General features: G+C 59.3%; 1 protein-coding gene across 2 annotated transcripts in view; it reads right to left on the bottom strand.

The window, feature by feature from the left end:
• The window catches only part of RPTOR (regulatory associated protein of MTOR complex 1), a 330,129-nt gene that overhangs the window by 41,200 nt on the left and 262,082 nt on the right, over window positions 1–26,847 (bottom strand). For both annotated transcript variants that reach the window (XM_041723779.1, XM_041723780.1), the window contains exons 14-20: window positions 17,601–17,675; window positions 14,508–14,573; window positions 14,055–14,246; window positions 13,713–13,853; window positions 8,567–8,684; window positions 7,584–7,724; window positions 7,191–7,349 (exon numbers count right to left, since the gene is read on the bottom strand). In XM_041723779.1, the coding sequence (XP_041579713.1) occupies window positions 7,191–7,349; window positions 7,584–7,724; window positions 8,567–8,684; window positions 13,713–13,853; window positions 14,055–14,246; window positions 14,508–14,573; window positions 17,601–17,675 (892 nt within the window). The remainder of the gene's footprint in view (window positions 1–7,190; window positions 7,350–7,583; window positions 7,725–8,566; window positions 8,685–13,712; window positions 13,854–14,054; window positions 14,247–14,507; window positions 14,574–17,600; window positions 17,676–26,847) is intronic.

Genomic DNA, 26,847 nt, shown 5'->3' with positions numbered 1-26,847 from the left:
TTCGCTCACCTCAGCGCACAGCCTCTCGTTTGGGGGCAGCACCGCCCGCTACCACGGGGACGGTGCGCTCAGGCCGCACGGCTGCACACACCTGCTGCGTAGGGATGCAGGGAGCCCCCGGCTCCCGAGGAGGCCTCGCGGGGACCCCGCAGACAGGCAGGGCCACGGGGACTGGGAGGCCGCTGGGTTGCCCTGGAAGGACGGCGGGTCCCACGGTTGCGTGGCCCAGGGGGTCAGGCAGGGCCCCTCGGGGGACGGGCTGGGTAGGCATCTGCCCTTCGGACGGTGAGAGCTCGGCTGAGGACACTCTCCCTGGAGAGGAGTCCGCGCCGGGTGACGCACACTTTCCCTGCACACTTTAACTTAGACGCAGGAACGGATGAGCACCTCCGACCCTGACTCCGGATTTACAACCCAAGTCTGAGGAAGCTGTGTGGTAAAATGGGCCCCGAGCCTCCCGGAGGAACTCCCAGGCCCCTTCTGGATCGAGCGGAGCGCCCAGCAGCAGGCACTGGGCCTGTGAGACGTGAGAACTGTCCACGAAGACGTGGCTCCCCAGTCACCCCCGTGAGGGCTGGGGGTTTGGGGCCTACGGGGACCGGCCGCTGCACGTTCACGGGTGCGGCGCTCAGGAGGGGAAGGACGGTCGGGCCCCTAATGGGGTGAGGCTCTTAGGAAGGCCCCTCGAAGTCATCACAGCTACTGTGTGAGTTTCTAGCTCCCCCACAACCCCATTAGTTTTGGGCTCAGATTCCCCAGAGCGCCGCCAACAGGGGACAGAGTCGCGAGGCGGTGCACTAAGATGACCCGCCACACTGTCACCACAGCCGGGCCGGGGGCGGGAGGACTCACAGCAGCAGGGGAGGGGGCCGCGGCGCTCAGACGCCTGGTGACCTGTGTGCCTCCAAGAGCAGATACCCGAGCAACCTGACCCTCACCCAGCAGTGCCGCTGGCGGAAACGCGAGGAGGGGCCTGGGGTGGGCGGCAGAGACCGGCACCAGGAGAGGGGTGGCACTGCGCACCTAGGAAGGACGTGGCCGCTGTTCCCATCTGGGACCTCATTACTGCTGTGGCCTTTCTTGCACAAGATTTCAGCTTTGACTCAGCAGAGAAGGAAAAGGCTCTGATGTTGGCCAGAGTCTGGCTACAACGAATGAGGTAAGTATTTGCTGGTGAAAACACGCAACTGGTGTGCAGAAGTGCTCCGTGCATTTCACCTCCTCCCTCAGTCTGGCCTCCAGGCTCCCTCGGCCCCCTGCTGCACGGACCACCCTGCTCTGAGAGCTGCTGCCAACGCACCAAGGTTGTGAGCACAGCAGAGGCTGGAGCCCCCGGGCTGCTGGAGGACGCCCGAGTGGCCTTCTGGAGGCTTCTGGCTGTGAAATGCTCAGGAAGGACGCCTGGGTCTGGCACTCACTCAGCTCCTTCCTCATGAGCGCTGAGAACCTATTTCCACGTCTAGACCAAAAGTAATAAAAGATCATAACTAATGGTTTTACATTTATTTTCCAGAGCAATGGCCACAACTTCCCAAGTAGCATAAAATGTAGGAAAATGTGCTTGGAGCTCTGTAGCCAACTCCGGCTCCCAGAAGCCCCCGGGGCTGGCTGCACCGCTCGGAGGAAAGAGAAGCCGGACCTTGCCCCCTTAGGGCCGACGTGGCTGACAGCCTCTGCCCGGCCCAGCACCCAGCGCCCGAGCCCTGGGGCCTCCGCATCCCCAGTCTGTGACGCCCCTGGGGACGGAGCCCCGTCAGGAGCCCCCTGACTTCCTGCCTCTGCCCGTGGGAGGGGCGCGGAGGGCGAGACCGCCGAGTGCGGGTGGCCCCCGTGTCTGCACAGTCCTGCCAGCGAGTGCCTCAGGGCCCCGGCGAGACACGCGTAATGATGGCCTTTCATCAAAGGTTGTGGCCATAAAGATGTAACTGATGTTGTGGCGTCGGAGAACAACGCCGTTCGCCTTCTCCCCCCCGTTCTCCGGCAGCAAGAAATCAAACTAATGGGCTATAAAACCTTCCCTGGGACCGTGCGCGGCTCCTCTGGCGACAACCGCACGGCCCCTCCTCCTGGCTGATGGCCACGTTCTCCCCGGCCCTCTGCTCTTCGTGCTCGCACCTTGCGGCCCTGGGGCCCCGAGGGCCTCCTCTGTTAGGGCTTCTCGAGGTGGGGGGACAGAGGGAGACGGAAGGACATGCTAGTTCCTGGCCGATCACGATGCAACGGGGACGAGCGGGCTCAGGCCAGCAGGGCCCCCAGGGGACCGGAGATGTGGGCAGTGGCCCCGACCCCCAGATGCTGAGCGAGTGGAGGAGTCGGAACCTGGGCCCGGCTCCAGGCCGGCGCAGAGCTTAGATCCCGGCTCTTCCCACCCCAGCCCAGCTCCGGCTCGGATCCATTGCTGGGAACACGCTTGAGGTGATGTCAGGGTCACAGAACTTCAGGGAGGCGCCATCGTCCCACCGCGGCCAGGCCTCCGAGCCACAGCGAGCAGGCGCTTCGGCGGTGGGAGCGCTCACGGCCGCCCCAGTCTGGCCTGGAATCCTCAGAACAGAAATGATCCCCCCTCACCCCCTCCAGGCTGTGACTCACTCCTGCAAAGAAGCAGAGTGACCATCCCCGCCCGCCCCGGGGCCCGGGCTGTAGAGCAGGGTGCCTGATGGGGCTGGAGGGCTGCCCGGCGGCGGAGGCAGGAGGGGTGTGTCACGTGTGCCCTGATGTCCACGCACGGGCCGTCTCTTCCCCCCTTCCCACTCCACCTCTGGGCGCTCGGACGGGGTAGGCTCAGGGCGGGAGGGGCACGCGGGGCTGCCTGCCGCACACATGACCAAGAAACTGCAGCTTTACCATAACGGAGGAATAAAGACGGCCCCCCCACTCGCCCCTCGGGGGTGCAGGTGTCGCCGCAGGGAGGACTCCGCGCTGCTGGGTTGTCCGCGCCTCGCTCAGGGGCCGGCATCCAGCCTGAGAGGAGGAGCAGGGGCGCAGGGGCGCAGCGGGAGGGCCGATGCCGAAGGTGGGCTGTCTGGGGGAGGAAGGCCTCGAGTAGGGAGCTGACAGCGAGTGCGGTTTTCAGGGAGGCTTCTGTGCGAGGCTGCCATGGGCCACCTGCAGACGTGCTGCAAGGCCTGACGGGGGTCCTGGCAGGCCGCGTGGGGAGACCCTGGGCTGGGGGACCAGAAGTGGGGAAGACCGACGGGGGCCCACAGGGATCAGGCCAGATGGCTGGTGAGTCAGAGATAGGTGGGGTTCCAGGGACGAGAGGATACGGAGACCGGGTCCCCCTGCAACCCTACAAACATCAGGCGGCCACCCTTCAGGTGCGGAGACCCAGGCAGGGGCGAGGGAAGCCAAGGCTTCTCCCGGGAATGTGTTCCTGGACCCCCTACCCCGCAGGCAAGACCACGGGGCATGCTCAGAGCGACAGAGCAGGGAGGGGGCTGGGAGGGAGCTGGGAGGGGGCCCGGAGAGGCTGGCCTTTGGGGAAGAGGTGGGGATAAATGGACGTCCTAGGACGCCATGGTTTTGAAAACCTCTTGCAATATGCACTGAGGGCCTGGAGAGTTTGCTGTCCTTTGGTTGAAACGAAAGAGAAAATTGCCTCTAAGCAGGTGAGAGCTGCACGCGGTGGGACGCGGTCGGTGACGTCTGAGCGCGGAGGCGGGGAGCGTGCCTCGTGGAACACGCATGAGCGGCTCCACCTGCTGCAGCTCATAGTCGGTCTTCTCCACTCTGGTTTTCAAAGATTCGACTGATATACAGGAAACACTCAGCTTCTCCGGGAGCCGGAATTTGTGAGCAAGAAGGTGGGGGTGTCGGGGCTGCCGACCCTCCGGAGGAAGCCAGCGGGCAGGTCCGGGGCGGGAGGTGCTGCGGTGCGGGGCCCGGACACGGTCAGGTGCTCGTCCCCGGCAGCTGCCGCGGCCTCTGACAAAACATCGTTCTTCATCCTTACGCCTCCAAGACCTGCTGGCCCCGCCAGCGCCCGGGACGAGGCGGCACCTGCTCATCGCGGCGGTGCTGTGGCCCAGGCCGGTCCTGCCCCGTGCACGTGCAGGTGCACCTGGACGCGCGGCACCAACCCCACCCTCGCCCTGTGAAGCGGCCGAGACACCGCGGCCTGAACCTGCTGTTGCTCCACCGCACACGCGGCCTTAAAGACCCCGGAGAAGGGAACATGCCGTAGACAATGGGGACTTCCTGACAGGAGCTGGCAAGGGTCCCTTGGGGACACGTGACTTCCATACTCGCTTCAGTTCTGTCTGACCTGCGACAGGCACTGTGTCTCTGCACGCTCGGAAGCCAGGTGGGACCCTTTCAAACATTTCTTCTCTTGACGGCCGGCCATGCGTGTGAACAGGGGGCCGTGGAGTGGATGGCCACCCGCAGAACACGGGTGGCACTGGACGTGTGCCGCGAGGCAGGACGGTCAGGACGAGACCCCGAGGGAGGCAACAAGGAGATCAGTCAGGAGGACCCTGCAGGGGGTCAGCACGGGGGGGGGGGGCGGTGAGACTGGGCAACGGGGAGGGTGCTCTGAAGGTGCCGAGGGCCGGGGTGCAGGGGCGAGGGACAGAGGACTCACAGACAAGGACCCGAGGCCACCGCTGTCCCGGCAGCTGAGGTAGGGCGAGATTGGACAAGCCCCGTGTGGTGACTGGCTTCCAAGTCTGGCGCTCTGTACTTATTTGTTCCATGGCGGTGAGCTCGTGACGCCCGGCACGCCAGCGGCACTTACGGAATGCTGCTGAACGAATGACGCACCTCCACGTCCCGAGACAGAGCAGCACGAGACGCTGTTGCCGTCACAGGGACAATCTGGGCCCTCCAGGGCAGGAAGGGTAGACGCAAGCTCTGGTGGGCCTGCGGGCAAACCATGGCCCAGACACACGCGCCAGCTGCTTGTTTTCTTGTGGCTTGCAGACTAAGGATAGTTTTTTTACTTTTTAAGTGGTTGAGAAAAAAAAAATAAAAGGAAGATAATGTCTTGTGACTTGTGACTATTTTATGAAATTTGCATTTCAGTTTGTAAGTAAATTTTGATTAGAAGGCGGCCAGATTCATTTGTTCACGCGCCACCTGCAGCTACTCTTGTGCTATGGAAGCTGTGCCACCTGCACGGCTGAAAACACACACTGTCGGGTCCTGTGCAGAGAACGTCTGCCGACTCCTGCTCTGGTGAGAGGTGGGAGGAGGGGTTGTCCTGACTCAGGCCGGGGGGGAGGTGCTGCACCAAGTTCACCGGCTGGTGGGTCGCAGAGCCACAGCGTGGCGCATTTCCGTTTCTCTGAGTTTCCCCTGTGACTCCATGTGTTTTCATTGTGGACATATGCACAAATACTGATTCGGATTCATATCGACCAGAGTTTAAAAGACTCCTGTGGGGAAGCCTGGGAACCAAGCCACCGTACACAATGTTAATTCTGTCAAAAGAACACATTCTAGTTGAAAACACCCTACCAGTGACACTCAGAATGTATTTTATGGGTGAGTTAGCAGAACCTGCGTTCACGCCGAGCACCAACATTATGTCTTCTGGGCATTTGGGATATTTTAGCAAACAATCAAACGCACGAATTTGCGATGTTATTTCTCAGTTTAGATTGACAATTCAAGTTGGCATTTCTAAGCTAAGTTCCTGGTGGTGGGTGGGTGGGTTTGGTGGCCACGTCTGGAGCCTGCGGCCTGTCCAGGCCCAAAGGGACATCACACGGACTTAACCTACAGGAATTATGGCAGATGCCCTGAGCTGCGTTCCAGCAGAGGGACAGACTGGGGTGGTTCATGCAGAGACCGCAGTCCTGCCCCCTCCAGATCATGGCTGAAATTCAGAAATATCGCCCTCACCACATGGTGTGGAGGGTGCATGTGCTAGGGCATAGGGCTCCCCACGGAAATAAGTTGATGATTTAGAACCGACACAAGGGCCGATGAGGGGCAGAGACCACAGATGTGAATGTGGGTGGACGCTGGGAGGGATGCAGGAATGAGCGCCAGCGCATGAGCTAAATCTATTCTCAAATTCAGAAACGAAACCAACGATGGAGAAAAGCTAAGGAAAAGAGAAGGGAATAATGAAATGAAGTTATTAGAACAAAACACGAGGATCTAATGAAAAAACCAACAAAGCAAAAGTTGGGACTTGGACGCTAGGGCAATTCAACATCTTGTGGGGATGATCATGAAGGAGCAGAAGCAGAGAAACAGTGGCAGGAGGACAAAGGGACACACGTCTGGGGACGGCAGGGGCTATGAAGTCAGGATAGCACTCTGCACGGCTCCGCGGGCCGACGGGGACATTCGACTGACACGGGCATCTCAGAGCAACCTGAGGTGCCGAAGTAAACCTAGGGAGGAGCAGCCTGCGCGACCCTGGGATGGCTGGAGGGAGGACTCGGGGTTGGGCCCTCCACCCGCAGAATGGGTAAGCGAACCCGGCAGGTGAGGAGGGGCTGGTGGAGCAGGGGGTGGGGGGCGGGGCAGGGGTGCGGCGGGTCAGGGGGTGGAGCGCAGCACAAACACAGAGCGGCGGCACGAGCGGCCCCGCGGAGACGTGCCCCATGGCACAGGGTTCCCGTGAAGTCTGCAGCCTGTAAGGGGCGCGGTGGGTGCTTTGGGGGTTTGCAAACTGTGATGAACGTGGAACCGGCGGCGAGTTCGGGGGATTTGGCTCGGCCTGTGATTGCTGAAGTTGGGAGACAACCCACACGCAGTGTCCGTACGTTAGTGTCCCCAGGTTTTCAACATTAACTAAAATTCCTGCTGAGGCCCGGAAACTGTGTGGGGTGGTCAGAGTGGAAGTGCCCTCGCTGCCAGCGCCCCGAAGACCCACAGTCGCGCGGTGAGGAGGGAAGAGCCCTCTGGGAGGGATGCACTCAGCCTGTCAGGTGTGGCAGCCCCTGCTCTGCCCTGGCCGCGACAGATGCGTCTCCTGGGGCAAAATCACTGCACAGGCAGCCATCGGGCTGCGGCAGACGGAAGGTTCTGGCAGCCTTCCCCCGCAAGCCCAGAAGGGCCTGTAGGTACCATCGGAGCAAAGTTAAAGCTGCGGAAAGTTCCGGCTGCCCTCGGCACCCACTCCTCTCACCTCCACACTCCAATTAATGCTTGTTCTCTGGCTGAGGCGGTGCCCGCATCCCGTGCCCTGGCACAGGCGGGTGGGGGCACCCGGGTAGCCCGGGCGCGGCACTCACCGATGAGGGAGTTGAGGGCCGAGTAGGAGCTGACGCGACGCATCTTGTCGATGGTCTCGAAGGACAGGATGTACTCCTCGTTCTCGGGGCTGCCCAGGGTGCTGCTGGCGCTGCTGCTGGTGCTGAGGTTCCCGGGGGAGAACGCCACGGAGCTGCCGGCTGGCCAGACAGCACGGTGGGGGTCAGGGTGCGCCTCCCACACGGCCCCCCACCGCCCTGTTGCCCGCTCCACCGCAGCCGGCCCACGTCACCGCGGCGAGACGTCAGGGCCAGCCGGTGGGGCAGAGGGCACGCGCTCACGGCAGAGAAAGGGCGCGGCCCTTGTGTGTAGAACGGTTCAGAAACTCACACCCACAACTGTCCCCCCCAAGGACCCGATTTCCAGGATCTTACATTCTTCCGTCAAGCTCAGATTCTGTAAAGACTTGTTCAAGCTTCGGGCAGTGGTGACGGCACGAATGTTTCCATAGGAACTCACGGAGCGGAGTCTGGGGGTGCACGGGCTGTCCCGCACTGGGGTCAGGCTCCCACCCTCTGGGAGAGAGTCAAAGAAAGAGTTAATGGTGGGCTTTGGGGGGCAGTGCACCCCCTTAGGCAGGGGCCACAGCACGAGGTGACAGGAGCTACCACGGCTCGCCCCCCACTGGGTGCGGACCCGACACGCGTGTCAGGTAGGGAGGTGTAAGGAGCAGGTGACCAGAGCCCACCCCTGCTGTTCTGCGGGGGCGCCGTTCTAACAGACATTTCGGAGCAGGGCTGGCGGCCGGGGCGCCCTGAGGGCCGTGCCAGCAGCTCCGTGGCTCAGCTGCAGGCTGCTGCCCCTCAGGTGACAGCACAGCCACGGCCGGGGTGGTCCTGCCAGCCCCCTCCCTGCCCTGCTGCCCCTGTGCCCCCCTCTGGACCAGCTGTTTCCACCGAGCAAGTTCATTGTCACTTCCCTCCCCGGTGTTCTAGAAGCAGTAATGCTTTTGTTATTGATCACGAGCCCTCTTTCCTGCGGAGAAGCTGCGCTCTGGGGGAGGAGGCAGCCCATCACAAAGAAATATTAATCCAGTGACAAGGACAAACGGGAGGAAAGGAGCTGCGTAATGTGACGCAAGTGTATCACGGAAGAGCCGGCGAGCTTCTCCGTGCGCCCCCGTGGCACACGTTCCGCTGTCCTTCAACATCCCCATGAATCTGATTTCCAAAGGTGGTAAAAAAGGAAGGGAAAGAGTCAGAGGGTCCGGGCGGCCCGTCCTGCTGTCCTTCCTAGCCTGTGTCGGGCCTGGGAGGGCGGGAGTCGGGGGGCCACTCCGAGGGGGCAGCTGTCTGACGTGGGTCCCTGGGGGGCGGGCAGGCGGGCCGCTCAGGCCGTGTGTGCAACGGCGCCGTACCTGTGGCCGCTGGAGAAGGCAAGGGGTAGTTCTTCTCCTCCTCCATGAACTGCAAGGCCACGGTGCAGAAATTGCTTTCGTACTGAACGACAAGATGACTCAGAGCCACCACCAGTTCCTGCCGGGAGGGACAAGGACAACAGCACTTATTGGCGGCTGGCGAAGGATTGCGGAAAAGCAGTGAGGCGGAGAGTTCACGCCGAGTGCCCAGATCACCACAGAAAAGAGAAAGGTTAAGACAAACTGCACTCGGTGTTGGCAGCGGGGACTGGCCCTTCCAGGGACGTGCTCGGGGGTGTCCGGAGGGAGCGGGAGCCTCTGGACAAGCAGTGAGGGCGGGATGGCTGGACGTGAGCGGCCGGAGCAGGTGTCCTCGGGGCGCGGGTGTGAACGACACGCTCCGGGGGGGAGGGCGGTCGATCCTGGGGCCCGGGCTCAGCTACGTGTTGACTGGACCATGTCGCTGGGTGAGCCATTTGAATTCCGGGCATAGAAAAGCAAGATACGTCTGACAAGCCAGAGCACGCTCTTTTTACAAAATGCAAAACTTGCAAAGATAAATTAGTTTCCAGTCCCTGAAAGGCAAAGACACGATCCCCAGGCCCAAGTGCCCGAGGAGACGAGCGCAGCGGCTTCTGTCCGGTGATCACCTGGGCCCCAGCTTGCGTGTGAATCCCTGCCCCTCTGCACGGGGCCCTGGGACCCCCTCGGCGGCTGCCCCGTCGTCTCCTGCCCTAACCCCACACGGCCCTTCAGCTCCTCCTGTCGGCCTGTGCGCTGCTCCCAAACCCGCCCCTGGGCCCTCTCTTGAAGCTCCAAGCCGACCTCAGCCTAAGTGCTCCTGTGACCCCAAACTCAGCGTGCCCTGCAGGCTGCTGGCACCACCCCTTCCCACTCAGCCCCCACTGGGGACTCCTGTGCCCAGGGAACCATGAACCCCCAATCCACCTCCCACCCAATCTGCCCAGAGTCTATCTGCACTGTGGCCCCGCGAGCCTCTCATGCCACTGCCGACGCCTCCGTGCCTGCCCGCGCCCTCTGCAAACCAGGGCACATGCCAGGTGGGGTCGCCTACCGGGCCCCTCCTGTCAAACACGCAGCCTATACGGTCTCCGAAGAGGACGGACCCTCCCCTTCACTCTGATGCGGGGCGGGAGGAGCCTGAGCTGGGCCCTGCAACGCTAACTCGCACCCAGATCCCAGGCCCGCTGATGTACAGACAGCCATTCAAGGTCAAACACTGGGGCACTGCCCATGCCCAGTGGCTCTGGACCAAGCACATCCTGCTGGGGTGGTGGCCACTCAAGGTGGCTGCTGCTGGCCATGGGCTGCTGGTGTGCAAGTGGCCACAAACGTGTGGGTAGTTCTGGCAAGGGTGTGCGGGCTGGGGCAGGGCCGCGTGCATTCTCAGCTTCTGGAAGCGGTTCAACACGGGCACTCCGACACCCCGAGGCACGAGGCCCAGCTCCCGTGGCACCCCAACACCCCGAGGCACGAGGCCCAGCTCCCGTGGCACCCTGGCACCCCAAGGCACGAGGCCCGGCTCCTCTGTCCAGCAGCACCTCTCAGCCTCACAGGTCAGGGTCAGTCCCACCTTCTTCCCAACCTCCTGCCTCTGCTCACACACAGAACAAAACGAGGCTTTTCTCGCCTGGGTCCCAGGTACCCCCCCACCCCTCGTGCCCCCACCCTGGGTCTAGCATGGACCCTTGAAGGAGCCACCACTCCTGCTCTGGGCCTGAGCACTTGCTGTTCCCTTTGCCTGGAAAGGCCTCCCCAAGTGTCCCCAGCTCAGCCCATGTTTCCTTCAGGCCTCCACTCAGACGCCCGAGGGCCCCGCGTTCGCCAAGGGCTGCCCCCCAGACACGCTCTGCCTCCCTCAGAGCATGACCTGCCACGTCACACATGCGCCTGCCTGTTCAGTCTCCAGCCTGCCCCACCTCCAAGTGCGAGCCTTGGGAGGAGAACCAGGTTAGGCTCCCTGCTAGGTGCTCAAGGCCCGGTGACCCAGGGCCCAGCACACGGGTGCCTAACGGGTATGCGCCAACGAACGGAGCCTTTCCCTTCAAATACACTGTAATCTTCAGCATGTGGGGCACTTCACCGAGTGTCCTAGGGTTCAGGGCCACCAGGCCTGGGCATGTGCACCCCCCAACGGGAGTCTGGCTACTGCTCGTTGGTTGTGTGGGAGGCCAGGTCAGGTGTCTTCCTGGGGTCCTCCCTGCGGCCTGCGTGTGCTGGCTGCCACCTCCTTGCTTCCTCCCCAGAGGGCTGTCCCCACTGTGCATTTCCAACAAGTCACTGGCTGACACCTGGTGGCCCGCCGTCACGGTGTCTGACTCGGCCGTGACCACGGCACAATGGAGCAGCGTTCAGGGGAGCACGTCTACTCCGGGGTCACCTTCAGGCACAGGTGCTCCAGCCTGGGGAGCTCGTCCCCCTTCGTCTCCACCAGGGACCTGGGGCCTGGGCGGCCAATGAGGAACAGCGTCTGAGGCTGTCTGTCAGCCTCACCGTGGGTCAGACGTGCGGGTAAGGGGGGGCCGATGCCGGTGCCGCTCAGGAGGGTGGTGGTGAGGAAGCCGGAGCGCGGCTGTGGGGCTGGATGGGGGACCTACCCGCAACCCCTGGCCCTTCTGAGGAGGTGGGGGCGCTGGCGGGCTGGGCACTCTGGCTGTGTCCTTCGTGGGCAGCTTCGGGCCCAGTGATTCGGGAGGCTGCCGCCAGTCTGCGGACTCTGGGCTCATCAAGCAAGCTCACTAAGCAGGCGATGCTCTGCTACCTCACGGCCTCAACTAGGAAAGGACGCTCGTACTATAAAAAGTAATCAGATGTCATCTTTTCCACGCTGAGTACACGAGGCTTTGAAAACCCCGCATACATCCCGGTTTCTCTCCTCTGCTGCCCGCATGATCAGGGCCCCAGCTGCAGGTCAGAGCCGGCGACCTTGGCCAGGGCCTGGGTGAGAGACGCAGTCGGGGCGGGTCAGCTCGCAGCGCTCGACGCCCACATCTGGGCTGTGCTCCAGACCCGCGGGCCCCGCAGCTGGGTCTCCCGGACCAGCACCTCGTGGGGCCATGGGCCACACCGGTCCCACCACGGGGCTCTGCAGATGGTGAGGGGCCCCTGCCTCTGAGCAGCTGCCACCGTCCTCTTCAAGGCTTCCCTGCCCCCCAGACTGCACCCTCGCTTCCTCCCCTAAACCTCTGTGCCCCACGTGCCCACAGCAAACGCCACCTGCCTGGCTTACTCGCTAGGCTGCCGTGGGCTGTCTGTCTCCCCTGCTAGCTGTGCGGGGCCCCAAGGCCTCCCTGCCCCATACCGGGAGCCGGCACTCAAGCGTTTGTTGGAAGAATGAAATACTTCTGTGCCGTGAGGGCAGGCACGCCCCTCGCACGCGGGGCCAGGCTACGACGAGCCCCTGCCCTCCGTCAGCCCCTCGCTGCCTCTCCTGCCGATACAGCCCCTGGAACGGCGGCAGCCCTGGGCGCAGCACGGTCCTTCACACCTGCACTGCACACACCCTCTGCCTGCCCTACGAGCTCCCCCTGCCCCTTACCCCCTGGGTCCTGGCTGCTCAGCCCTCATAACCCAGGGACAGGCTCCCACCTACGGAGGCCTCCCCCGGCGAGGCAGTGCAGGCGCCACTCAGACCTGTTCCGAGAGCTCTGCGCCCACCTCTGAGGTCCCACGTGTTTATGGGTACTTTAGCACCACTGCTGGTGCCCGTGTCCGGCCCCTGAAGGCAGGATCATCTCCACTCTGCACGCCAGGGCCTGGGATGCAAGGGCTTGTTTGCTGAGCCCAGGATGGAGGAGCACGGGGGAAGAGCTGACCTCCGCCTCCCGGTGAGGCACGTCTCTGGCTGACATGCAGCCGTGCCCCTGGGATGCATCTACGGTGCTCAGCTCCCCAGCAAGGCAGACACCCCGATGCCCTCGGGAGACACCTGGCTACACCTGCGCATCCTGTCTAGAGGAGAGGGACAGCAAGTGGATCTGAGCCAGGGATGGGACGCCAGGGCCATGGAGGCACTCAGGGCCATGCTCGAGAGCACGGCAGGCCCAGGTGTTCCCACGGCCTCACCGGCCACTGTCCTGATACTGGAAACTGACAGGGATTTCTTCCAATTTTTATTAATATTCTTTTTAAAGATTATCTAAAAAGAAGAAAAAAAAGCTTTCCTTCTTTTAAAGGGATTTTAACGGACAAGTAAAGGAACCACTCCTTTGCTGCTCTGATTGGGGGCGTCCGAGGGGGGGCAGCTTGCTGGTGGGGCTGCAGGAGACAAGCCTGCAATCGAGAAACTGTGGGCCAGTGAAACAGGGTGGACGCCAGGGTCTCATGTTGCGGTTCTGACGCTGCGCTAGGGAGTCAGGCACGTGAGCAACGAGGTAATCGCTCCCTGAAGGGAACAGGAGACCAGGGAGTCCTCCTGCCTCTCGAGTCTGGCCGAAGTGAAAAGCAGCGGGGTCCAAACGAGCACACGGCCCCAGGCCACAGCCCGTCCTCTGCCACTCCCGCCCCCGTCCCCCGTGCGGTGGTCTCGGCCGGGCACCTGCACGGCACCATGTGGACGCGGGCAGCCTTCCAAGGTCACCAGTAAAGCAGGCGGCCTGTGGCGCCTCTGCCCGGGTGACGGGGGTCTAGCTGTGCTGGGCCAACTTTTGACAAGAGGTGTGAGGTCTTGGACGGAAATCTGTGATATTTCTACATCTAAACAGACAAGTAAAAGCTTTCAACTTTATAAAAGTGTTTCGTTCAGCCGCTGACAAACACGGGGGCGGGGAGGGGAATACACTACACAAACCTTTCCGTCTGTCTGTGGGTGTCTACTGCTCTTTTGAGTCTCCATCATGTGTGTATGTGTTGCTCCCAGGCAGGAAGGAGCCTATTATACAAGCTGCCGGGAGGCGCAGCCCTGTTAAATGCCTTTAAATGAAGCAAACACATGAGTATCTGGTGAAGAAACGCATTTTGTAGAGAATTAAACAAACATTTAAAGGTCTGCTCTCTGAAGGGTGCGCGCCAAGTGGGACATGAGGGCTCGCGGCTGCGGTCAGGGTCGCCGGCTCAGACCCCCGGGCGCCGCAGGAGACGGGTCGCAAGGCGCTCTGCTGCTGCCTGCGGACCTGGGGCCACGCACCTTGCGGACCACGGGGCTCCCGTCGTTGATCAGCTGGGCCAGCATCATGGCCACGTTGTGGTCGATGGTGGTCGAGTGGTCGGTTCTCTCTGCGGAGTTGCCCACAAAGGTTCCGAGGGCGAAGACCGCCGCGCAGCGCACCTGCAAGAGGGGCCGGGGTGCGGTCACACCATGGGGTGGTTGGCATCTGGCCCCAGCCCGGCACCACCTGCCTCGACAAGGCAGCAGAGCACCGCCGGGCACCACCAGGACGCGGGGGGCCCGAGGCCAGGCCGTGTGGCAGCTCGGTGTCGGCCCTCTGCACGCGGCAGCCAGGCCTCAGCACGCTGGCAGCAGGCTCACCTCAGGGATGGGGTCAGAGAGGAGGCTGCAGAGCTTCTCGTGCGCGCTGTCCCTCACGCCACACCACCTGGCCGAGTCAAAGTTCTGCCAGATGCGGCCCAGACAGATGGCCACCCACTGGCGCAGGAGCGGGTGCGGGTCGTTGAGCTGCTCCAGGCAGATGGCGATCAGGTTTCCCTGGAGGCAGGCCTCCTGCAACAAGGCAGACGTCACCCACGTCACCCCCGACCCCAGGGCAGGGGATGGCTTGTGGGGACCACAGCCCCGTTGCTCAGGAAACTCCCACTTGCAGCAGATGCTCGGTTTTCCTCATTCCAGATCCTGCCAGTTTCAGCTCCCCCCGCAACGGCGGGCTCCACGAAGACCCCGCCCGCCCTCGGCGCCCCCTTCTCCGGGAGACCGCATCATGGACACTCAAGCCCGCAGGGCAGCCGGGGCGGCCACCACACTCACCTGCCCCGTGTTGTAGCTGTTGACGATGACAGCAAGGATGAAGGCCGTCATGGTCCGGTGCTCGGCCTGGAAAAAGGAAGTCGGCCTGGTTTTGCTCTCCCCGTGGTGGAAGCCCATCCCTCCCCAGCACAGCGGAGCTCCCCTCCCTGGGCCCCTGTGATGAGCCAGGCATGCAAGGTCACGAGGGGCAGCTCTGGTGCCCTTGGACTGGAGTCTCCAGACAGGAAAAGCCCTTGTAGGAGGGCCTGGCTCTGCGCTGGCCGCGGAGCACAGGGGGTCCCCGAGGTGTGAATGCGGCCGGACAGGACACGTCTGCTGTGCTGCTCCGGGAGCGGAGGACTGTCCCACCGGCAGGAAGCACCCGACCGCTCACCCCTCAGCCTCGTCCAAGCCCCTGGAAGCACACTGTCCTCGCCGAGCACACTGGCGGAAAATGCATGAGTCCCACACCCTAACTCCATTCCAGCTTCTTCCTTCCAGAGCTTCCATCATGTGGACCTGCGTTCACCCTGCCCTCCTCTGTGGCCCTGCTGCTGTGGGGACCGCTCAGCCGATTTTAACGGTTTTGTGGGGCCTGATGTTTTTAATGTGCACCCTGAGCAGAGTCTGAAGCTGATCCTTCCTGTGCTCGCCCGTGGGTTAGTCAAGGCCGCTATGGCGCCGCCGACTGCAGCCTCCCTCCTCCGGCCTTAACCCCTGGGTTTCCTGATGGCCGTCGTCTGTTTGTTCAGCCAGTGCTTACTGAGATCGGGCGACACGTTTGCCAATCCCTCCGTCTTGTGCACTGCGTACGTCCCTGTGGGTTCAGATTCCACGTGAAGCATGGTCCTCATAAGGCTCTGCGCTGGGGGTCTGCGTGCAGTGGGCTCTGAGTCTCTGACCACGTGTCCTAAATGTGGGGCGGTGGAGGGTCCTGGGGTGACAGTCCATTTCCTCCAGCGCCGGCATCCATCACCCGGTGGAGCTGTCCGCTCCCATGCATAGGCCCTCTTCTTATTCCAGTTGCCTTCGATATTTCCTACTTCCATCAGGATGAGTCTTTGTGTGGATCTGTTTTTATTTAGCCTCTTCAAGATACTGAGCTGGGGCACCTGGGGCTCCGTGCTTGAGCGTCTGCCTTGGGCTCAGGGCGTGACCCCGGGGTCCTGGGATCGAGTCCCACGTTGGGCTCCCCGCAGGGAGCCTGCTTCTCCCTGTGCTGTGTCTCTACCTCTCTCTCTGTGTCTCTCATGAGTAAATAAAATCTTAAAAAAAAAAAAAAAGATTCACTGTGCTTTTTAAAACTGAAAACTTGTTCCTTTCTTCCTATTGGGAAAATTCTTAGCCGTGGCATGTTCAGGTCCAGCTTCTCCCCGCTGTTCCAACAGTGCACTCTGGCCTCAGGCTGGGAGCAGCGGGACCCCTCCTCACGGGCCTCTGAGCCCCCTTCACGCCGTCTGTTTGCTTCATCCTGGGTGGTTTCTCCAGGAATTCTGTCACTCACAGCACTGGTCTGAGTTTACTTCACCTGCAGGGCTTTGAGCGGCAGTGACTATGTCTTCTGTTACAGGTTCTCCCCCCTTGAATCTGAGTATTTACCCAAAGAATCTAATTGGTCATTTTTGAGGATGAGTAAAAAGGGAAAAACATTATTTTCTCATCACAGGGTAAAAGTACTCCTGAGGACACAACATAACGTATTCCTGAACGTAATTAAACAAATGTGTCATTCAGTCGTCTTGCACACACTTACTCATACGGACTTTACAGTCCTGCTCAGAGAACTCTAGGACCCTCGGGTCTTGGGTGCTCATTTCCCACTGGTGACTGCCCGTGCTCCTCCCCGCCTGTGGCTGCGGCTCTCGGCTCCGCGCTGTGCGAACCCCCTGCAGGAGCTTGTGCCTTTGCTTCTAGGCCCCTGGAGATCCCAGCTACTGCCCCGGCTGGGACGTGCACACACGGGGCCGTGTTCCCAAGCAGGCTCCTGGCTTTCAGCCGCGATCCCTTCTTGCGCTGCTGCCACATGGCCCCCATCCTGAGTGCAGACTCAGGGTCTGCTGGGCCGGGGACCCCAGGGTCAGTGCTTCCTTCCCACCATGGCTCTCCTCAGACTTCTGGCTTCGGTTTTTGGCATTTGGCAATTTTCTCTTTGGAATTTCACTATAGGTTCCCAACATCGATGGGTCCGGGCCTGACGCTCCACCCGTACCAACTCCGCTCACCACTTTACCACGACTAGTCGCACAGGGCCCTTTCCATCTGGTTGACCATATCCTTGCTCACCCAGAAAAGAGGGAAGCAACTGTTTCCAAACCTCCATGAAGTGTCAACTTTTGCTGCCTAAGATGATGCTGAATTACCGCACTTAAGTTAAAACACGCAGGTACCGTTTGCCTTTTATGCAATGAGCCTGTTTTTAATGTCTTCTGGCTTTTCTTCGGCAACCAGCACTTAGTTCAGGACACCAAGGCTGTGCAAACACTTTAAGTACACTGGCAAAAGTCAGCTATGTCAAGGAGCGACTCAGGACGTCTGTTTTGTTCTCTCTGCCGTGCTCGGAACTGCTACAGGGAAGGAGTCTAGGGATTAATTACAACACATTTGTAGGAGTCGCTGTAAATGCTGCTGTAGGTTACTACTGTTGAAGTGTTTTAATAAAACAAAATAATCTGAAACTTAGACATTCACTCTCTTCTTTCCTTCCCTCCCTCCCTTCCTGCTTGATTCATAAGGCACACGGGCAACTTGTCATGTTCCAGAACCTTCCCTGGGCATGTGAGCTGTCATACTGCAGACGTGCAAGCACTCATTAATCTAATTCGGTTGACAGGCTGTGAGGGAGAGTGGCTCCTACTCTATCGTAGAGACGTACGTGCCAGGGAGACAAATGTCAACAACCAAACCAACCCGCACGCCTCTCCTACTCAGACGCAGAAAGGAAAAAGCCCTGAAAGCAGGTGTTCTCGGGCCCAGGTGAGGCACGTGCCCTCAGCCCGACGTGGCCCCTCCGCCCGCAGGGAGCCCCTCGCCACAGGTACCCCAGAGCGTGACAGGGGAGCAGAGACAAACGACACGATCTCAGGACTGTCCAAGGGGAAGCGAGGGTGGGCTTACTGGCATGTAAGGGTCGGCCAAGACGGACAGGAAGTATTTGTGACCGTTGTCCTTCACCAGGTCAGCTTGGCACGACTGGGGAGAGAAAGAGACAGGGAGAAGCCGTGAGTGCAGGTGCCTGGGAGGGCCCTTTGCTTCCCGTGATGTGTGAAGAATGAACGTGCAGTGAACGTTTTATGTCCTAGTGACTTCCTCAGGCCCAACGTTCGTTTGGTGAAACAGCTCGAACGGCTGCTCGCAGACAGCGTCCTCGGCTGCGGCAGAGCGGCTGGCAGCGCTGAGGGGTTCTCTCAACGCCTCCGCCTGCCCGACGGGAGGGGCCCCGGCTGCAGGACCAGCCCCCTGGGAGGCCCCCTTGGCCTCTGCAGCCCCTGCCCACACCCTCCCCGGTGTCTGCAGACAGCCCCTGCCGAAGCTTTCCTTAGGATTTTGCAGGGACTCAGAAACAGGACAATCTGTGTGCGTACAATCGTTATGAACCATGTGTGGCACACGCTTCAACAGGTGCTTCCTGGGATAGAGGCCCAACTCTTTACCCCAAAGGAGGAGCCCTGAGGGGGTAACTGCAAGCGTTAAGTGTAAGCCAACTGTCAGGGGTGCGGCTCTTCCCAACTCTTCAGGCCGCTCCACACCTGCCAGCACCTGTGTGCACCAGCGGGGCTGTGAGTCCGTGAGCTCAGCACACATTCGAGGACCCGCAGGTGCCAGGCACTGGCCTGGTCCTGGACGGAGGGACGACCCACACCCTGCTCAGTTTCTGGAGAAGACCCTGGGGGCTGGGGGGCTCAGGGACAGGAGGGGGTGCCTGTGCTGAGGGACAGCAGTGAGTCTATCCTGTGGGCTTTGGACGCTGTGCAGAGGCTTGAGGACACCTGCAGGGTCACAGGGGAGGGTGAGCCAGACCGGAAGGGGGAGGCACATGCACCAAGAGCACAGCGAAGGGGATGACCCCGGAGACGGGAGATGGGAGGAGACAGTTCTGGCAGCATCCGGGCCAGAGGGACTGAGTGACCAAGAGGTGGGGAGGTGGTCACAGGCCCTCGGCAAAGGACAGCCATCAGGAGGAAGGTCCACGTACATGCTCCAGAGAGCAGAGTGCAATCCTAGCTGACCTAGATGGGAGTCGTGCCCATGTTGGGTGGGAACCAATGCCACAGAGGGGAAGGAGGGTGCTCGGGATGAGGACACAGGAAACAGGTGCCTGGGAACAGGGGGCTGGTGAGCGATGCCCAGGGCGGAGGAGCTGGGACCCTGGAGAAGGGAGCCTAGCTCGGAGGCAGCGGCCGTGTTACCAGAGGCCCTGACGGCACACCAGGCTGGCAGGTCTGGGGGCATCCTGCAAGTGCTGGTTCTTAAGGGGCTCACACGATCGTGTCCTGGACACTCAGGGTTCGGGTGCACAGCGTCAAGAAAGGTTTCTGCTTGCACGGAGGAGACCTAAAGGCAGAGCTGGAGGCAAGAAGCTAGGTCCCAGGCCGGGCTGCTCCCGTCGCTACCTGCTGGGGCCATAGTATAAAAATCGGTGCTCAACTCGTGGAGTCAAAGGTAAACACGTGGCATAGGCACAAGCCTCTGAGATGGACACACAAATCCTGGACGCTCTTACGCTTGGAGAGGGTGACCCTCGGAACGCGGTCACGATGCTAAGTGGGCTCCAGGCCTGACACCCGGAAGGACTGATCAGCAGCACTTGGGGTAACGCGTCCCCAGAGACGTGGAATCTCACCCGCTGCATCCAGGGACAAAGGCCATTACCGCAGGAGTGAGGACGAGCAGCTGAGGAAGGGCGCTCCCAGCAACGGGGGGAGAAGACCACGTGCTCCCCGCCGCTGGCCGACCGAGCCCCCGGCCCGCACCGCCCGGACACGGCCTGCCGCCGGGTGTTCCGTCCTCGCGCTGATACACCGATGGGGAGGCCTCGGCTCGGCCGTGCAGGTGGGAGCCCCGCGGGCTGGGGAGCGGGGGGTCAGGAAGCAGTGGGCACCAGCGACTCCGGGCGGCAGGCTGATGCCCCAAGAGCCAGGGAGGCCAATTAAGTGCGCAGTTTGCGGTAATACCACGGGGACTCCCTGCTCTGAATGGAGGGTGTGACGGGAGAGCGACAAAGACGGGAGCACGATGTCCTCTCTGTAGAGACGTGGTCCACAGGGGCCCGGGAGAGAACAAAGGCCCCTCTGTGCTTAACAGCAGAGCTTCGACAAGGCACATCAAGGCCGACGCGTTTACAGGGGAGCTCCTCCAGCGCGCCTCATCACAGCTCCACGGGGTCACTAATTCTCGCCCTACTAATTCTGCACCGAGGCGTGTGCCCCGGCGAGGTGGTCACGCCAGGACCGCCGACAGCGCCATCTCTCCAAGGGCCTCCTTCCCTGTGGGTCCTCAGCCGGGGTCTCTTGCCAGCTGGCTCTGAGCTTGCTCAGACTTTCACCAACTCAGCCGTCTCACCCCTGCCCTCGGTCCACACCGCAGGCAGGGACCCGGGACACACGCGCCCCGGCCGACTGCCTCATCAGAAGGAAGGAAACACGAGGCCTTTCGACGACAAAGGCACAGAGATGCAACCCACGGACGCACACTGCGCAGGCTCGGTGGAAAGCCCCGCGGAGCCTCAGGGCTCGGGCAGCTGAGACTCCCCCTTGGCAGCTGCTTCCCCGGCCGTGTCTGTCGCCCCCAGATCCAGCTGCAGGTACGACACACGCAGGCTGGAGGGGAGGCAAGGGCACGAGTACAAACGGCCTTTCCAACCGGCCCCTGCCCCACCACATGCAAAACCAACTCTGACGTGCTTTTAATTCTTGCTACAGCTCTGGTTCTCCTCTCTCGGGATCTCAGGGAGTTTAAAACGGGGACGGGGAGGTGAGGAAGAGAAGCAGAGCCGCAGGGAAGGGAGCGCACGTTTCACCGTGGCACCAGGCGAGGGCACGGTTTGCACAGCTGCAGGGATGGCTTTTGTGAGCCTGAGCGTACGAGGCGAGGCAGGTGGGATAACCTGGGAGCCCTCTTCATCCTCCTCCACGCAGCTACCCTCTGTTCCGCGGGTGCTCGGACATGGATGGGACAGCCCTGAGCACCAGTGGGCACGGGCTGCGCGGGACGTGCTCTGGACCCGGAGAAACCCACCCAGAGGGAGAGTCATGCTTCCCGTCCACATGGGTCCTGGAGCTCAGGCCGACGTAAGAGAAAAGACCCAGAGTGGGCTGTGGGGTGGCGGTTCCCCAGGTGACGGGTACTGGGTGCCCACAGAGATGGCGGGGTGGTGGGATGTGCACACGCTCAGTTGTAGCAAAGGCGCAAGGTCATATAACCAGAGGTGCCTGAGAAAATGAGACCAGGGCAGGACTTCTGCCTACTGGCCACAGGAGCTCACAGCACCTCACAAATTCGGCAGCAGGTCCACTGGGCACCCACTTGCCTCTGCACGCCTTGCGCCCTGGTGACGTGTCATATCCCCGGCCTAGCCCCCCTCCCCCCAATGCGAAAAATGCTTAAATATACGGGGCAGCTGGCTGGCTCGGCTGGGTGAGCCTGTGACTCTTGATCTCGGAGTTGTGAGTTCAAGCCCCACACTGGGTGCAGAGATGACTTAATAAGTAAACATGGAAAAAAAAATATTCTTGCACTGGATGCTCTTGTGTCAGAGGTAAACCTCGGAATGAAGACACACCACGTGTGTTGTAAACAACTGGGACCAATGGGAAAAATCACTGGCACCTGTGAATGCTTTCACACTTTCAATCTACTTTTTTGGTACATGTTCCAAAATTTGTAAATATATTTACAAGATAAAAAATCAAAATGCTACCGAAAGGCAGAGATGGAGAAGTCGGCTTCCCTCCTCTGTCTCTGCAGGGGTTGCAGAGACTCAGCATGATTATACATTAATGTGGAGAAGGGACATCTGGATTCAAAGTGAAAATAAATGTGAAATAAGATGCAAGTGTAAACCTCCCTCCACCACTAGTGTAAGTGCTTTGTTAGTTTCTTACTGATTCTCCCGATTTTTCTCTACGGAAACCTAGGGGATGTGAACACAGAGACCAAGCCACCCTTCCCTTAAATGCGAGGACCGCTCCCTCTCTGTACGACAGCCTGGCCACGTGGGAAGTGTCTTCTCCTCGCGGTGAGGAGAGTGTGGCTCGGTCAGGCCCACGGGGGCAAGGCTGTAAATTCCCACAAGCAACATGGCCCCGTCGCGGGACAAATGCATCTGCCGTCCTGCAGCGCGTCCTGCCGTGAGACACCTGAGGGCTCGCCCATCTGAGAAGTAAAAACCCGTTTTTGGTGCCACCCTGCTGCACCCGTGCCTCATCTTGGAAGGACTCCCTTCCCCTACGTGTAAGTAGTAAGTAAGGCTCACTTGTATTTCTCTTTCTGGGAATTGCTAGGTCATGGTCATCTTTTGACCAATTCTCTGCTGGACTGTCAAGTGTTGTTCTTCATTTCTTGGAGCTCTTTACATATGACGGCTGGTTTTTCACCAGGGAGAGTTTTAAATACCATCCCCCTCCAATTTTTTGTCTTAAGACTTTGCTAGTTTTTTCCCCCATGCAAATGCTTTATTGTTATGCAACCAAATCTATTAATTTTCAAAGACGTGTAGACTTTAAATCATGGTTGAAAGGACTAATCACTCTAAGGCTAAAATAGAATTTGCCTGGGTTTTCTTCTACTGCTTCTATTCTTCATACTTAATCTATCTCTTTAAAGTCAATTCTGATGTTTGGGGTGCACAGTCGGATCGCTAGCTACCCTCACACCAGAAAGTCAGGAGCCCATCATCCTTGCTGCACTGATCTGAGCTGCTGACTCGACTACACAGTGCCGTGCGCACGCCGAGGCCCGTCTCTGTGGAGCCCATCTGTCTGCCTGTCTGTCCATGATCTGTCCAACCCCACGTCGCTCTTCATTGTGGAGGCTTTGTCCTAAGTTTTGATGCCTGGTAGGGTTAGCTCCTTCCCATTTTCCTTTCTATTCAGAGTCTCCCTGGTGATTCCTATTCATTTCTCCACAGGAAGTGCAGAGCGTGTCTGTCTAGTTCCAGAGAAGAGGGAGGGGGAAAAGGAACCTGCTGGTAGTTTTATTGGGATTGTATTAAAGCTTAAATTAATTTAGGGAACACTGACATGCTGACGATGACGGATCCTTCTGTGAAGGCGCAGCGCATGTTTTCATTTGTTCGGGTGGATTTCTGCGTTCCTCAGGCATGTTTTACGGTGTTCGTGTCTCGGGTTTATCCCCAGATTTAGGGGGCACGTACCTTCCACCGGTTGTTCCTGTGATGTCTGTACGTTAATCTTGAGTCCCCTGCCTCATAGCGCCCCTCATTAGCAGCATCGAACGGACTCCACGGGGCTTTCCAGGTGCACCGTGTGTCAGCCGCAGTGGTTCACTTCTACTTTTCTAGTCTCTGTGCCTTTAGTTTTGGCCTCTGCGTGACGGTGGCTTTTCATTCTGCCTGCTTGTTGTTTTCAGGGTTTCTCTGTTAAGGATGATGCTGGCTTTGGGGCTGATACCAAACTATTTTCAGTGTTCGAGAAGCAGCTCGGGATGCTCCTGTATCGTGTGGTTCTCCTCCTTCATGAGAAGATCGATGTCGGCCTTCTGCCTACTAACGTCTCGAGGATGACAGGGAGCCAGCCCCGCACCGGGAGGAGCCCGCTGGGCAACACGGTGCTGTCCCTTCTGGACACTGTGCTGGATACAGGGGCCTTGTGGTTTGCTTTTGTGTGTGGACTTTTTCAGTTTTGTGTGTGTGTGTGGTGACACACATGAAACATAAAATTCGCCATTTTATCCATATTTGAAGCATACGGCTGGGTGGCATTAGGCACACTCACGCAGTTGTGCATTTTAGGTTTGGGCGTCGGTGTCCCATGCGCCCCGGGAGCAGGCTGGCGCTGCTTGCCTTCCTTCCGCTGCTCCGGGGGGGTGAGGGCTGCTGGGGTTCTGCAGCCCCGGGGGTGGCCGGGCGGCCAGGTTCTCTCTGGCCCCTTCCCTGGTCCGTGTAGGGAAGCTGGCCTGTTTGAACCTTCCACTTCTTCGCAGTCGGTTTGATCAGTTGTAGTTCCCTGGAACTACAAGTGTGCTGCATCCAGGCTATGGCTGCATTTTCAAGGATGCACAAAATAATCTCATGAGTCACCGTGCTCTTCTTCCTGCGGTTCTTCCTCCCTTGTCCCTTCCTGATGGTGCTCTGTCCCCTTCATCAGGTAACTTGATTTCCCCCCAAGAAATAGCTTTTCATTTACTGTTAAGTTTTTATTTCATTTTTTTTGCGAACTCAGAAAAGTCCTTTGATCTTTTACCAGTTTTTTCCTGTGTGTCTAGAGCTCCTTCTGCTTCACGGTGTCATCCTAGCAGGCTGCTTACTCTACTCTGCTTCTGTCAGGTGGCGTGGGGACGTAAGGTTGCCATGTTCTTCTCTGAATGTGGCTTTAGCTAGAGTCCCTGGGTCTGATGGGCATTACTTTCAATATCTGTGCTTTTGGAGACTATAGTTTTGTTCCATATTTTTCCTTTGACACAAGACCAAAGGCAATTGCTTTAAAAAAATAGATTTCTAGTTGGAAGGCTTATTTTGTTTTCAGTTACTGTTATTCATTCCTGATCCTACTATGCACAGTCTGTACTATTGCTGCTTTCTGAAAAAAATTTATAAGATTTCTATATATTTGAGAGAGAGAGAGAGAGCGCGCGCACACACGTGCACTAGGGGAGGGAGAGGGAGACTCCCCCTGAGCAGGGAGCCTGACGCAGGACTCGATTCCAGGACCCTGAGATCATGACCTGAGCCAAAGGCAGAAGACCCCAACCAACTGAGCCACCCTTACTTTTTGGAATTTCTTAAAAGTTTCTCGTGACCTAATAGATGGCGAGACCTTGTAAATAGAGTTCCCTGCGTGTTCTTAGGTCTGCCCTACTTCTACGTCTATCTTATTCTTAACAAAAGCAGCAGCAAGAATCTAAGTGCCTGGGCCCTACTACGTGCCCTGTGCCCCGGAGACATAGCCCAGCACCGGCTCTGCATCGCCACCTCGAGAGGAAGTGGTTGGAACTCCCATTTTGATACAGAGAGGCCAAAGTCAGAATAGGCAGTGACCTGCCGAGGTCCATGGGGGGCAGAGCTGGAGCCCCAAACCAAGGCCGGTCCAGATTGTGTGCACCTTTATCACTTCCCTTACTGCAGAGGCTTTTTTTTTTTTTTTAAAGATTTTATGTATTTATTCATGAGACACACACACACACACACACACACACACACATACACACACACAGAGGCAGAGACATAGGCAGAGGGAGAAGCAGGCTCCATGCAGGGAGCCCAACGTGGGACTCGATCCTGGGACCCCAGGGTCACACCCTGGGCCAAAGGCAGCACCAAACCGCTAGGCCATCAGGGCTGCCCACAGCAAAGACTTTTAAAGTCCATCCTCTCCATTCTCTGGGTGGACAGGGGACACACAGGCTTCCAGTTGGTCACCTAATTCTCTCCCTGACAGCTGTGGACGCTCCCACCCTGGCGGAGCTACGTGGCTCAGAGGCTCCTACCCGGCGGCAGGGTCGGGCTGCTCCTGCTCTGGGCCTGGAAGGCTGCCGTTTCTACCAGAGGAATACAGGGAGGGAGGAGGAGCCGCGGGACGGCCCTCGGCGGCCTATTCCTCCCACCCTCAGGTCCAGCTCCCCAAAGGCAGCCAATCTCAATTCTTTTGGAGAGGTTTTTACGAGTTTACTTCTAGCTTTCAAAAATAATGGCTAGTGTTTATTTAGCAACTGTAGACATCTACTGCTCCATCATGGAAGATGAGGATTTCGCTTTTGCACTTCCGACTTTGTTTGCCCCAACTCTCCAATACGATCTCGCCATAGCCCCTGGTGAAGTCCACACTCAGCGTGTTACACAGAAGCAAATCTTTCTCACCGGCGAGTCCAGCTGCGTGCTCGATTACATTTCCTCACCATAAACCTTTTGTTTCACTTACTTTTTTTTCTAATGCTTCTGGGGACGTCGGGCCATCCCTCCCCTCAATTTTGCACCTGCTCAGCCTCTCGGATAACCGTCAGCTCCTGCATCTCCATCCACCTGGCCCAGGGGAACTCTGCTCTGCTCTGGGTGGTTCTGGTCTAGGCCAAGAAGTGGCTCCACCCCAGAGCCGGCCCTTCTGCTGGACTGGCCCCCGTGTTTCCTGGAGCTCATCTGAGATTCCTGGACTCCTTTGAACGATCTGATTAATTTCTATAGCACTGCTCTACTCGTATCCCAGCCGGGCCCTAAAACTGTGCCCGAGGGTCATGCTCAGCCCTGACCACTTGGTGCTGACTGCCCAGCAGCAGGATGGGCAGCAGTGATGGAGAAATGCTTCTGGGCCAAAAAGTCGTCTCTTAGTCTTCGCCCCCTCACACGAGGCGCTTGCAGGCGGAGTTTGTTTTCACCACGTGTGTCTCGGCTCCAGGCCCTCTGTCCCCCACTGGAGGCATCAGAGCATCCTTCAGGTACAGCCTCTCAAGGCGGCCCTGCCGGCCTCCGGATCTGCTTCTTGCTTCTTTCACTGGACGTCCTGCATCACGACTTCTGGGTTAGCTCTTTCCACTCACCCCCGCTTTGCTACACTCTCAGCTCTTTGAGGACGAGGACCCTGTATTATTACCCTGCATGGTCCCCAAATGTAGCACAACCTGGCTCCTATCAGAGGCCTACAAAGCATTTGCTGAAGGAATAAAAAAGCCAATGTGTACACAGAGAAGTATTATGATTCCTAATCACAGACGCTAATCACACCCAGTAACTGCTTCCAGTGTGGACGTTTGAGTCCACACGTGCCACCCGTGAAAGGAGGAAGGAACGAGCGGCAGAGCCAGGAGAGCAAGGCCTGGCCTCTCCTTGCCTGTCCTGCGGGCTTGCACCCAGAGCCTGGAGCCCAGGGCGCTGCCAGGTGCGGCCTCACAGTCCAAGCTGGTGCTTCCCGGACCATGGAGAAGCCCAGCCTTGACTGCGGACTCCCCGTGTCAAAACTGCAGTTGCCCTCTCCCTTAACGTGTAAGGCTGGAGTCCCGCGGGCCGTGCTCTCAGGCTGACCAGCACCCTCGTCCCCATCCTCGCTCCGATCAGCTCTGCAGAACCGGCGATTCAGCCCAGCCTGACAATGAATCATGGGCCCCTGAGTCATCACCCAGAAAAACGGCCTCTCTCTCAACTGCCCTCGGTGTCGGGCTGACGCTTCACCTCCTCTCACCAGGAAGTCCCCTGCAG

This window comes from Vulpes lagopus, chromosome 12 (assembly GCF_018345385.1).
Source record: "Vulpes lagopus strain Blue_001 chromosome 12, ASM1834538v1, whole genome shotgun sequence".
NCBI classification, from domain to species: Eukaryota; Metazoa; Chordata; class Mammalia; order Carnivora; family Canidae; genus Vulpes; species Vulpes lagopus.
The sequence above is the reverse complement of the archived record's forward strand: the minus strand, read 5'-3'. Positions and strand labels throughout refer to the sequence as shown.